The sequence below is a fragment of the Sinocyclocheilus anshuiensis genome, unplaced genomic scaffold (assembly GCF_001515605.1).
Source record: "Sinocyclocheilus anshuiensis isolate Anshui unplaced genomic scaffold, SAMN03320099.WGS_v1.1 scaffold1814, whole genome shotgun sequence".
In the NCBI taxonomy this organism is placed as follows: domain Eukaryota; kingdom Metazoa; phylum Chordata; class Actinopteri; order Cypriniformes; family Cyprinidae; genus Sinocyclocheilus; species Sinocyclocheilus anshuiensis.
The window spans coordinates 67,837-79,341 of record NW_015546028.1 but is presented as its reverse complement, the minus strand read 5'-3'; the positions used below and the strand labels follow the sequence as shown (position 1 = coordinate 79,341).

The 11,505-nt window shown below is 30.8% G+C and overlaps 1 protein-coding gene across 2 annotated transcripts in view; it reads right to left on the bottom strand.

Annotated features, from left to right (window-relative positions):
• The window catches only part of l3mbtl4 (L3MBTL histone methyl-lysine binding protein 4), a 77,335-nt gene that overhangs the window by 47,545 nt on the left and 18,285 nt on the right, over nucleotides 1-11,505 (bottom strand). For both annotated transcript variants that reach the window (XM_016499797.1, XM_016499796.1), the window contains 8 exons: nucleotides 8,548-8,631; nucleotides 7,324-7,412; nucleotides 7,185-7,239; nucleotides 6,947-7,035; nucleotides 5,962-6,066; nucleotides 4,674-4,809; nucleotides 3,447-3,532; nucleotides 2,417-2,568 (listed from right to left, as the gene is read on the bottom strand). In XM_016499797.1, coding sequence (XP_016355283.1) covers nucleotides 2,417-2,568; nucleotides 3,447-3,532; nucleotides 4,674-4,809; nucleotides 5,962-6,066; nucleotides 6,947-7,035; nucleotides 7,185-7,239; nucleotides 7,324-7,401 — 701 coding nt within the window. In that variant the 5' untranslated portion in view covers nucleotides 7,402-7,412; nucleotides 8,548-8,631. The remainder of the gene's footprint in view (nucleotides 1-2,416; nucleotides 2,569-3,446; nucleotides 3,533-4,673; nucleotides 4,810-5,961; nucleotides 6,067-6,946; nucleotides 7,036-7,184; nucleotides 7,240-7,323; nucleotides 7,413-8,547; nucleotides 8,632-11,505) is intronic.

Sequence of the window (11,505 nt, the reverse complement as noted above, 5' to 3'; positions counted from 1 at the left end):
TGCATTTGTCATTCTCATTTATTTTAATTTTATTTAAATTTTAGTCATTTTCTTATGTGCATTTGTCATTCTCATTTATTTTCATTTTATTAATTTTAGTAAATTTCTTTTGTGCATTTGTCATTTTTATTGATTTTCATTTTATTTAAATTTTACTAATTTTCTTATCTGCATTTGTCATTCTCATTTATTTTAATTTTATTTAAATTTTAGTCATTTTCTTATGTGCATTTGTCATTATTTATTTTAATTTTATTAAAATTTTAGTAAATTTCTTATGTGCATTTGTCATTATAATTTATTTGTATTTTATGCATTTGTCATTCTCATTTATTTTAATTTTATTTAAATTTTAGTAAATTTCTTTTGTGCATTTGTCATTTTTATTTATTTTCATTTTATTTGAATTTTACTAATTTTCTTATCTGCATTTGTCATTTTCATTTATTTTCATTTTATTTAAATTTTAGTAAATTTCTTTTGTGCATTTGTCATTCTCATTTATTTTAATTTTATTTAAATTTTACTAATTTTCTTATCTGCATTTGTCATTTTCATTTTCATTTATTTTTATTAATTATTTTTTATTTATTTATTGTTTATTTTATTCTACTTTTAGTTATCTCTTATGTGCTTTTGTCATTTTTATTTGTTAATTTCAGTTTTTATTGTTTTAGTACTTCATGTTCCTATTAAGATTTTATTTTTATTTGACCTTTACGTACCTTTACTTTACTTAAGGTTTTTTATTTAAAACCTTTAGTTTTAGTTAAGGTTTAGTTTCATTTATTTCCAGTTATTAATTTCAGTGAATTAAAATGAACTTTAACTACAACATTATAACTTTTATTTATATACTACTATATATTTTCCTTCAGATTTTGAATTAGCTTTTATTTTTATATTTTTAAAAGTTTAATTTTCATTAAAATTTTTAGTAATTTTGATATATGCTTTTGTAATTTTTTATTAAATATTTCTATTTATCTTTAACAAACATTTTATTTCCATTGCACTTTAAGTTTTTTTTAAATGTAAGTTTTTCATCTAATGTTTATATTTTATTTCAGCTTGCTTAATAGTTTTAGTTAATATCAAACTGCTGTATTAAAGAGGTCCTATTATGCTTTTTCACTTTTTGAATTTTAGTCAGTGTGTGTGTTTGGGCATAAAAAAGATCTTCAAACTTACAAATCTCAAAGTCAGATTACAAAGTCAGTTTGTAATCAATTACGAGACTACAGTGTTTCCCATACATTGAGTGCGGGTGTTTTTCTATCACTGTATTTCTGAAGGAAACCGACTGTCTTCAGAAAATTGGATGTCATTTTCATGTAATCTTCTTGCATGTAATGTCTGATAAAGCAGTGTTTTTGAGCGGAGTGCTGCTTTGTGTGCAGCCGTTACCGGGGAAACCCTGATCTCTACTCCAACAGCGCCTCCTGCTGGCAGAGAATGAGTTTGCATGCCGCCTGGGAAACACTGGACTACGCTATAAATAAATTCAACTGTATAACAGTTTCACTGCAATTCATGTTATAATGTTAGAATTAAATAACAATAAAAATAATACATATGCACTTATCTGTACATAGTAAATGCAGTTATTTTTAAGCGGTTGTTGACATCCTATCTAAAACGTGATTTACCCAAAAAAAACAACAACAACAATAACGTTACCACGCTAATATGTCTTGCAATATCCGTGCGTACAAAGGTGCTTTTCTCATTTTTTCTGTTATTTGTATTAAATATTTCAATTTATCTTTAAATTAATTTCAGTTGCGGTAATTTTCTTATGTGCTTTTGTCATTCTCATTTATTTTTATATTATTTAAACTTCAGTCATTTTCTTATGTGCTTTTGTCATTTTCATTTATTTTTATTTGATTTAAACTTTAGTAATTTTCTTATGTGCTTTTGTCATTTTTATTAAACATTTCAATATATCTTTAATTTATTTTATTTCAGTTTTAGTCATTTTGGTGCTTTTTAATACTACTTTTTAGATTTCATTTATTTTATTTTACTTCTAGTTTTAGTTAAGAGTTACTTTAACAAATTTTTTTTACAGTTATTTAATTAATTTAATTAATTGAATTTAATGATTCAACTTGAACTTTAGCATTATTTACATACTATTATAGTTTTTATTCATATGTTAGATGTTATTTTTATATCTTCAGACTTCATTTTAATTGCATTTTTTGTCATTTTTATTTATATTTATTTTATTTCAGTTTTTGTAAATGTAGTACTTCAACGTAATATAGATACATGGTAACATTGCTTCAAGGAATATCATGGTATTCCCACGATATAAGTGGATTACCATGGCATTTACCCGTATAACCACATAAAGAAGGCCTGTGTGTTTAACTAGCATGACTGTGACGGGTTAGTTAGTGTTCCTCACCAGTAGTCGTAGGTGTCGTCCCAGTTGTCGAAGTGCACTAGGAAGCGCTGGTCCACGATGTCGGCTACGCTGGCCACACACACCAGACACGGGTTCTTACGATCCACCGCCTCCAGCTTCATGCCCACCTCAAACACCGAGCCGCTCGACTCCTGTGACGAGAAACCGCTCGTTAGTGACATTCACAACATCTCTAATCTGTGTTCAGATGAGTCGTGAGTCATGACCAGCGCTGGGGAAACTTACTTTTAAAAGTGATGCGTTACAGTGTTGCGTTACTCCCTAAAAAAGTAACGAATTACGTTACTTAGTTACTTTTTATGGAAAGTAATGCGTTATGTTACTTTTGAGTTACTTTTTAAATCTGGGAAGTGCTTGCTTGTTTGTTTTTAATATAAAAAGTTCTTCTTTTACAAATGTAAAGCCCTTTCACAACAAAGTGAAGTGAATGCGTCTCAAGCTGAAGGAAATGTAATTTCACGTCTGTACAGTAGAGGGCGCAGCTCAAACTAATCTCAGGAAGAATATGACGCAGGAGAAGAAAGTTCAACACTATTCAGCAATAACTAAAATTAAACACAAATGTGTCATTTTTGATTATTAGTATGGTTGAAGTGGATCATCGAAGGTCAGTAGTAAAGACACTGGTTAATAAAATGGGATTAAATACAAATTATATTTGTCTTATTTAACAATTATTGCAGGTTTGTATAATATTCTGAGTTTGCATTTGACTGTTTTTATAGATTTTGAGGAACACTGAATGTGTTTGTGTGCAGTGAGATGAGTAAACACATGTCGATATTTAGTCTAGAACTACAGTAAGATCATGTTCACACACAACACTCTGCACTTACTCCTGATTTCTGTCACCATGGCAACACCAGAGCTGTCACTCAACACATGGAAACAAAGTAACTCAGACTTCCTTCTAAATTAACAAGTAATGCGTTACTTTCCTAGTTACTTTAAAAAAGTAATCTGATTACGTAACTCGTGTTTCCCTCAACACTGGTAATGACGGACTTACGCTGGATCTGAAGAGGTTCTCTGGTGCTGCTTGAGCGTTACAGGCCTCCAGATATTTCTCCCAGTTAAAATCGTTCGGCTTGTAACCTGACCACACAAAATACAGAATACATAAATCAGAAAGATGACGACACTAAACACATCTGGGTCACATTTCACCTTAAAATCTAAAGAAAAATTGAAGGAATAATATTTCACATAAACACAAATGCATGAAGAAGTTTGGCATTTTAAAAATAATAATGAAACAGATTTCTCAAACCGATAGCGCATGCTTCAGCGATTCCCATTACTGCAAGAGTTTTATTTACAGTATTAAATTAATTAATAAATAATAAAATAAACAAATAAATAAAAATAAAATCAGAACAAGCTGAAGAGTGTTCAACAAACACTACAATGATTTGTTTTCCAGAAAAAATATTTAAACACCTTTTAAACAAGACAAATTCACATGAGGCAAAATAAAATAAAAAGATAATAAATAAAAAGATATTTTAGAGAACATTTATTGAATTAACTTTTAAATTGTAATTGAAGTTTTAGTCACTTTGTCACATGCTTTATTTTTACTCTTTAATATTTCTATTTATCCTTATTTTATTTCAGCATTTCAGTAATTTTAGTAATTTCAGTTTAATTTCTTGTTTCAGCTTTACTTCTATTAATGAAAACGATTTTCAATAGCTTTAGTTAACAATAACAATAAAAAATAAAGAATAAAAATGATAATGAATAAAAATAATAAATGTTTTTATTTAAATCAGAATAAACAGAAAAATGTACAACAAATGGTGCAATTATTTTTTTTCCAGAAAAACATCTAAACTAAATTTACCTAAAATGACCAGATGTTTCAGAGGAAATACATTAAATTAACTGTTATTTTTATTATTATAATTATCTGGTTTTTAAACCTCATATATATATATATATATATATATATATATATTAGGGCTGCATGATAAGATGCGCGTTAAACATCGCATGCAATTTATCGTGCAGCCCTAATAAATATATATATGGTTTTTTTTGCTAATTTTGTGGTGACTCCAGACATCTTCTGTACTGCTTTAATGAGATTCCCCCATCAGCTCCATATACTGGATTTAATCTATTATTCTCAATGTCACAGCTCATATCTAGATGACATGTTTATTATCTTACAGAAGACCAAACAGCAGGCACAGGATGATAATGGAGCCAAAATGCAGCAGAACTAACGCACCTTTGGGCGGATGGAGTTTGTGTCCCGTCGACTCGCACCATCCTGCTGGTTTAATGTCAGGAGCGTCTGCGTTTACCCAGAAGTCATAGCACTCGGAGTAACCATCGATATGCAGCCGCAGACGGAAGCCAATCACCTTCAACAACAACGACAGGAATCTCAATCTCAAGCAGACATGTTAACATGATGCTACACTCACCGGCAATACTCCAAACAAGCACAAAAACACAACAGATCAGAAAAAATCATCCATTTAACTTCAAAGCAATTCATTTCTACATTGTTTTATGCATTGCAGCAATGCATTCTGGGACAGCCTCCTCTCTGAAGAATACATGTGCATCTGCTTTTTGTTCATAAATTAAAGCCATGACAACGACTACAGCTACATCCATCATCAGAAACATTCAATAAATAAAAAGTATATACAAACATCAAACAAAAACCAAATGCATTAAAAAAGGAAATTTATATTTAATAAAAAAAAACTTTCACTTCATTAAAAATATTGATTACAGTTTGCTCGAAGCCGTTATGCATAATGCATTATAAAGGTATGTATAATGTAAAGCATTATATTTTTAAATAAGTTACTGTAACCAAAAAATAAATGCATTATAATATTAGCATATTCCTTGTTACATCTAAAATTAGTCTGTCGTGTGTTTTAATGCATTATACTTTCTCAAGATGTAACAAAGAATAGATAAGAATTATAACTGTGGTTACAATTATTCATGAGATCAGAGACAATGCATTATAAGGTGCATTACAAGGTGTAATTAATGCATCAAAAATATTTTATATTTATATATATATATATATATATATGTGTGTGTGTGTGTGTGTGTGTGTGTGTGTGTGTAGGCTTTATATAAAGTGCTACCAAAGTAATGCTTTTAATTATGCATGCAGGTTAAGTGTCAAAATCTTGTAAACACATTAATTAAAGTCTTTATATATACACACAATGCATTATACAATTATTTTTCATGCATTAATTATGTCGTCATGCATATTATAATGCATTGTTTGATCCTTGAATTATTGTTATAATACATTATAACACTTATCTATTCATAGTTACATCCTTAGAAAGGATAATGCATTAAACCACAACAAACAACCAATGCATGTTAACTTTGGTTACAATTATTTATGCAATGCTGTAATGCATTACAATGCACGTTATGGATACCTTTATAATGCATTGCACATACAGGCGACTCTTTGAGTGCTTAATGAGCGCAAGAGAGCGAGCAACAGCAGTGACGAGAGAGTTTCTGACCTCGGCCACAGACAGCACACAGAACATGGACGGATGCAGCGGGTCGATGCCTTCCAGCCGCATCCCCACCTTAAAGCCATTCCTGCTGTCGGGAAACGCCTGGAACTAGAAGAGAAAACGCAAGCGCTCAGAGACAAGAAGAACCGGCGGACATCTTCAAGGAGTTGCCATGGCAACCGCCTCCAGTGTTTCCGAGGGGAGCAGAAGACCAGTCGCATCCCTTCAGAAACAATCAGAGCATCGGCGCTCCACACGACGCAGACAGCAGCTGGAGGCGATCGCATCTGTACAATGAACGACTCGATGCTGGGGTTCAGTGCATTTGGCCTACTATTACATTACATTCTAGTCTCTCTAAAAACAGTCATGACATTTATGCATCTGGCAGACGCTTCTAATCAAAGCCAATAAATTTGATCAGTTCATGCTTTCACTGGAAATCAAACCAATGACCTCAGCATCATAAGTGCAGGACAGTCTGCACTAAAAGACTCATTTTATGCATCAAAGGAATAGGCAATTTCTTCATCAGGTTTGTAGAAATGTAGCATTGCATCAGTGTCTCAGCAATGGATGCTCTGCAGTGAATGGGTGCCGTCAGAATGAGAGTCCAAACAGCTAATAAAAATATCACAATAATCCACAGCACTCCAGTCCATCAGTTAACATCTGGAGAAGACAAAAGCTGAAACTAATCCAGCATTAAGACATTTTTAATGTCTAAAATGTGAGTCCATAATCCATAATAACGCTTCTTCCAGTGAAAAAGTGTTCTGGTCTGAATCAGGAGAGAAATAATATGTGGCTGGATTTTGATGTGAGAGACGACAGCAGATGGACGTTTTCACTGGAGGAAGCGTTATTATGGATTATAGACTCAATGTATTTCAGTTAAAAACATCCTAATGCTGGATTTGTTCATGCGTTCATTTGAAATGAATCTGCATCAGAGTGATATTTTGCTGTGTTGAGAGTGAATCTGTACCTCAGTGAAGAGCTGCAGAGGAGCGGCTTGAGATCGCTCGTCCTCCAGATACTGATCCCAGGACCACGGCTTCTTCTTGCCGCTCACCGCTGCGGAAAACACACGCAAACATCAACCCTGCCTGCTCAAAACATCTATGAAATACAGAGCAACATTAGACACACTAGATAACATGAAGCCAGACTCATCGGCACAGTGTGTGTTTTTATAAAGCATGCAAGAAGATTCTGTTTCCTGCCTTGTGAAGTAGAAACTTTATTCTTCATCTTTGTGGCTTCGTCTTTCGGTCGCTCCTGAGAGGAAGCAGAAAGTCTCATCAGTGTGTTCTGAGAGTCACTGAAGATCAGAGGTCAGGGGTCAGAGGTCAGGGTACTCACACGCAGACTGTACTCGTCTGACACGCTTCTGGGGTTCAAACTGTGTTTCTTTCTCTTGCGGTCTTCACTCTGCATCATTAGAAATCGCTCTGCAAAAATACAGGAAAAATTTGAAATATTTTTATGATTTCAAACAGCAGTTTTCTATGTGAATCTCTGTTAAACTGTAATTCCAAAATAAAAGTTTTTGTTTACATAATATATGTGTGTATTGTGTATATTTGTTATGTATATATAAATGTACACACATACAGTGTATTTTTTGAAAATATTTAAATGTATTTAAGTCTATATGTTCATATAATTTATATTATATATAAATATATTTAATATATGAACATAACATATTTTTCTTAAATATATACATGCATGCGTGTGTATTTAAATATACATAATAAATATGCACAGTACATACACATACAGTATATTATGTAAACAAAAACTTATTTTGGATGTGATTAATCGTTTGACAGCACTAAAATCAATATGACTGTTATTTTTTACAATTTATTTAATTATTTTAACTATATATATATATATATATATATACACACACACACACACATATATATATAAATATATAGTTAAATGATGAAATAAAAATTAAACACAACAAAAAATATTACCATTGTAATGTAAAACGTATAATAATTTTTTTTTATTATTTATTTTTTTAATAATTAAATTAAAGCAACACAATTAAATATTATACAATTTTATACAATTAAACATTTCTATTTAAATGTAGTATTTGAAAATAATAATTTTATTTTACAGTACACCTACTAATATTTGTCGTCTTTTTAAATTTCCAAATGTTAAACCAAAGAGCTTATAATGTGACCTAAAAAAAATGTTGGTTGTTGACAAATTTACATATATCCTTATGTAAATATTTATATGCACATTTTTGGCAATCAATGTTATTAACAGATGCTGAACGCTGAGAAAAAAAAAAGTGCATAGAATTACTTAAATCAAAGATTTGATAATTACACAAGGGCATTTTGTGATTTCAGTTTTACTTTAATTAATCTTTCAGTAACTAGTCAAGTGGTTTAACCGCTCTCCTGACTAAACGAACATGATCTCTGGCTGTACTGAATGCATTCTGACGGCTGTTATTCATAACGTGAGCTAGAACAGCATCAGCACAGCAACTGAATCAGAACAGCATCAGAATAAAAACAAGCATCAGAGATGCATTGATAAATCAGAACTGACCGGCTGCTGTCCGCAGTCAGGGGTTCAGCCCAAACGCGTGCCGCTCAAACACAGGCTTCATCTGCAACGGATCACCTACAGGACCTGAGAGAGACCAGCCATGTCAGATTACTGCACATCCACCCATCAGACCACGAGAGACGCGGCAGAAACTAAAACCATTCAAAATAACCGCTTCATAACTTGAAATAAAATAAAGGTTCATATAAAATATAAAAACAATTAAACTTCAAATTAAACTTATTTTATCTAGTTGTCAAGGCAACATTACTCATTTTCATTTAGTTTATTTTGAAGTACTAAAATAACAAACTAAAACTGAAATATAAAATAATAAAAACCAACCATAGACACTAAAAAGACAAGCAAAATTCTAAAACGTTAAAATTAAAATAAAAACTAATCAAATCAAATGAATAAAAAAAAATACAAAAAAACTAAAACTTTAAAATGAAAATATAAACAAAAACTAATTAAAAAAATTAATAAAAACTATAGACAAATTACTCTACAAAACATAACTTTAGTTAAAATAAAAAATATAAACAAAATAAAAAAAATATAAACAAAAACTAATTTTAAAAATTAATAAAAACAATTAATACAAATTAAAAAATCTAATAAAAATTTCTAAAACTTTAAAATAAAAATAAAAATTCTAATAACATTTTTTTTTAAACTACATAGACAAATGTAAAATAAAAAAATCTACTTAAAAATCTAAAACTTTAAAATTTAAATAGAAAACATAAAAAGAATAACAGTATCTCAATGATACTAAAATAACACTGGTATGTAAATGAGCAAGACTTCTTAAGAAATGAACAGCAAGATGTTTCAAACGGAAAACCTGAGTGTGACATCTGTGGAAATAAAAACTCAATCAAGCATAAACATGAAGGTGTAGTCTGTCCTGATGAAAGACGGAGACGTGTTTACAGAGCCGGAGGATGGGAGAGTTTGTGAGTCACAGCGCTTCTGTCCGGACTGACGAGACTCTGATCCAGTGATTAATGACTGAACACACGAAACACTGATCTTCACACGCTAGCACACACAGCAGCCTGATACACTGCCACTGAGATCGCGTCGCAAAAGGTTTTTAAATGTACAAAAAATAGGAGTGTCCACATTTAGAAACATGCAACCAAATGTGTTAATATTATAACAAATCTTTTACATTTCAGTTTCGAGAGCTGAATGTTCTTCAGGGTTTCTGAACATTTAAAAAAAATAAGTTACATGACTGTTCTAGTTGTTCATCATTTACTGGACAAGGATTCAAAAATATATATTTTTACTCTATGCAATAAAATATATATTCATAACAAAAATACCCAAGCTGTTTTAATATTTTATTAATTGATTTTCTAATCTAGATTTAAAAATCTTAGGCTTTTGCATATATCCAAGTTTTCCAAGACCAAAAGAAAGAAAGAAAGAGAAAGAAAGAGAGAAAAAAAAGAAAGTAAGAGAGAAAGAAAGAAAGAAAGAGCGAAAGAGAGAAAGAAAGAAAGAGAGAAAAAAGATAGAAAGAGAGAAAAAAGAGAGAAAGAAAGAAAGAAAAAGAAAGAAAGAAAGAGAGAAAAAAAGAGAAAGAAAGAAAAAGAGAGAAAGAGAGAAAGAGAGAAAGAAAGAGAGAAAAAAGAGAGAAAGAAAGAGAGAAAGAAAAAGAAAGAAAGAAAGAGAGAAAAAAAGAGAAAGAAAGAAAAAGAGAGAAAGAGAGAAAGAGAGAAAGAAAGAGAGAAAAAAGAGAGAAAGAAAGAGAGAAAGAAAAAGAAAGAAAGAAAGAGAGAAAAAAAGAGAAAGAAAGAAAAAGAGAGAAAGAGAGAAAGAGAGAAAGAAAGAGAGAAAAAAGAGAGAAAGAAAGAGAGAAAGAAAAAGAAAGAAAGAAAGAGAGAAAAAAAGAGAAAGAAAGAAAAAGAAAGAGAGAAAGAAAGAAAGACAGAAAGAGAGAAAGAAAAAGAAAGAAAGAAAGAAAGAGAGAAAAAAGAGAGAAAGAAAAAGAAAGAAAGAGAAAAAAAAGAGAAAGAAAGAGAGAAAGAAAGAAAGAAAGAGAGAAAAAAAGAAAAGAAAGAAAAATAAATGAACAGAAAATATATTTTTTAAATTACATATACATATTACACACATTATATTATATACAGACACTTTAAATAAACAACTGATTTGTATATTTAAAAATATAAAATATATTAATTAAAAAAATATTAATAAAGATATACATCAACACTTTTTTTAATGCTTGTCTTAAGTAAATATTAAGTCCTCTTGTGGCACTTGGACGTGTGCCGAGGCCCTCTAGTGGCCCCCGGAGCCCTGTTTGAGAAATCATCAGTCTGTCATCTTCCTGATGTCCACATGACAGTAACAGAGCTGAGTATCACACCTGCAGCGATCAGACGAGTCAGAGACACACTGCCGCTCTCCTCAGATAATCAGAGAAAACACTCACGACTGAGACCAGAGTCAGTCCACTTACTCAACACATTTCAGCTCGCGCTCTTCTCAACACCATACGGATATTACACAGCAGAAATACAGCTAGGGCCAGATAGGGCTGGGCGACATAGCTAAAAAATGTATCAACGATATAATGTTTCATATCGTTCGGTATCGATAATTATTGACATTTCTTATAACCTTTTTAAAACAAAGAGCAATAAAAAAAAATGCTTAAATTTAACCACTGTATTTATAATTAACACAATTTATTGAGACAAACAACAAATATTTTTTGTTTTAACAGTCAACCACAATAAAAATGAAACAAATATCTAATTTCTAATGTTTTATATGCAGATTAAATAGGTCTTTATTGTATAGGTCTAATTGGCTCAATGAGCAAAATAATGCAGCGCATTTAAATTGTCAACGCAAGGAAGTAACTCTATAAAAACGTGTAATACGTCTAAATTAACTCATATAAATCAAATATAATTTCGTAAATTGCATAAA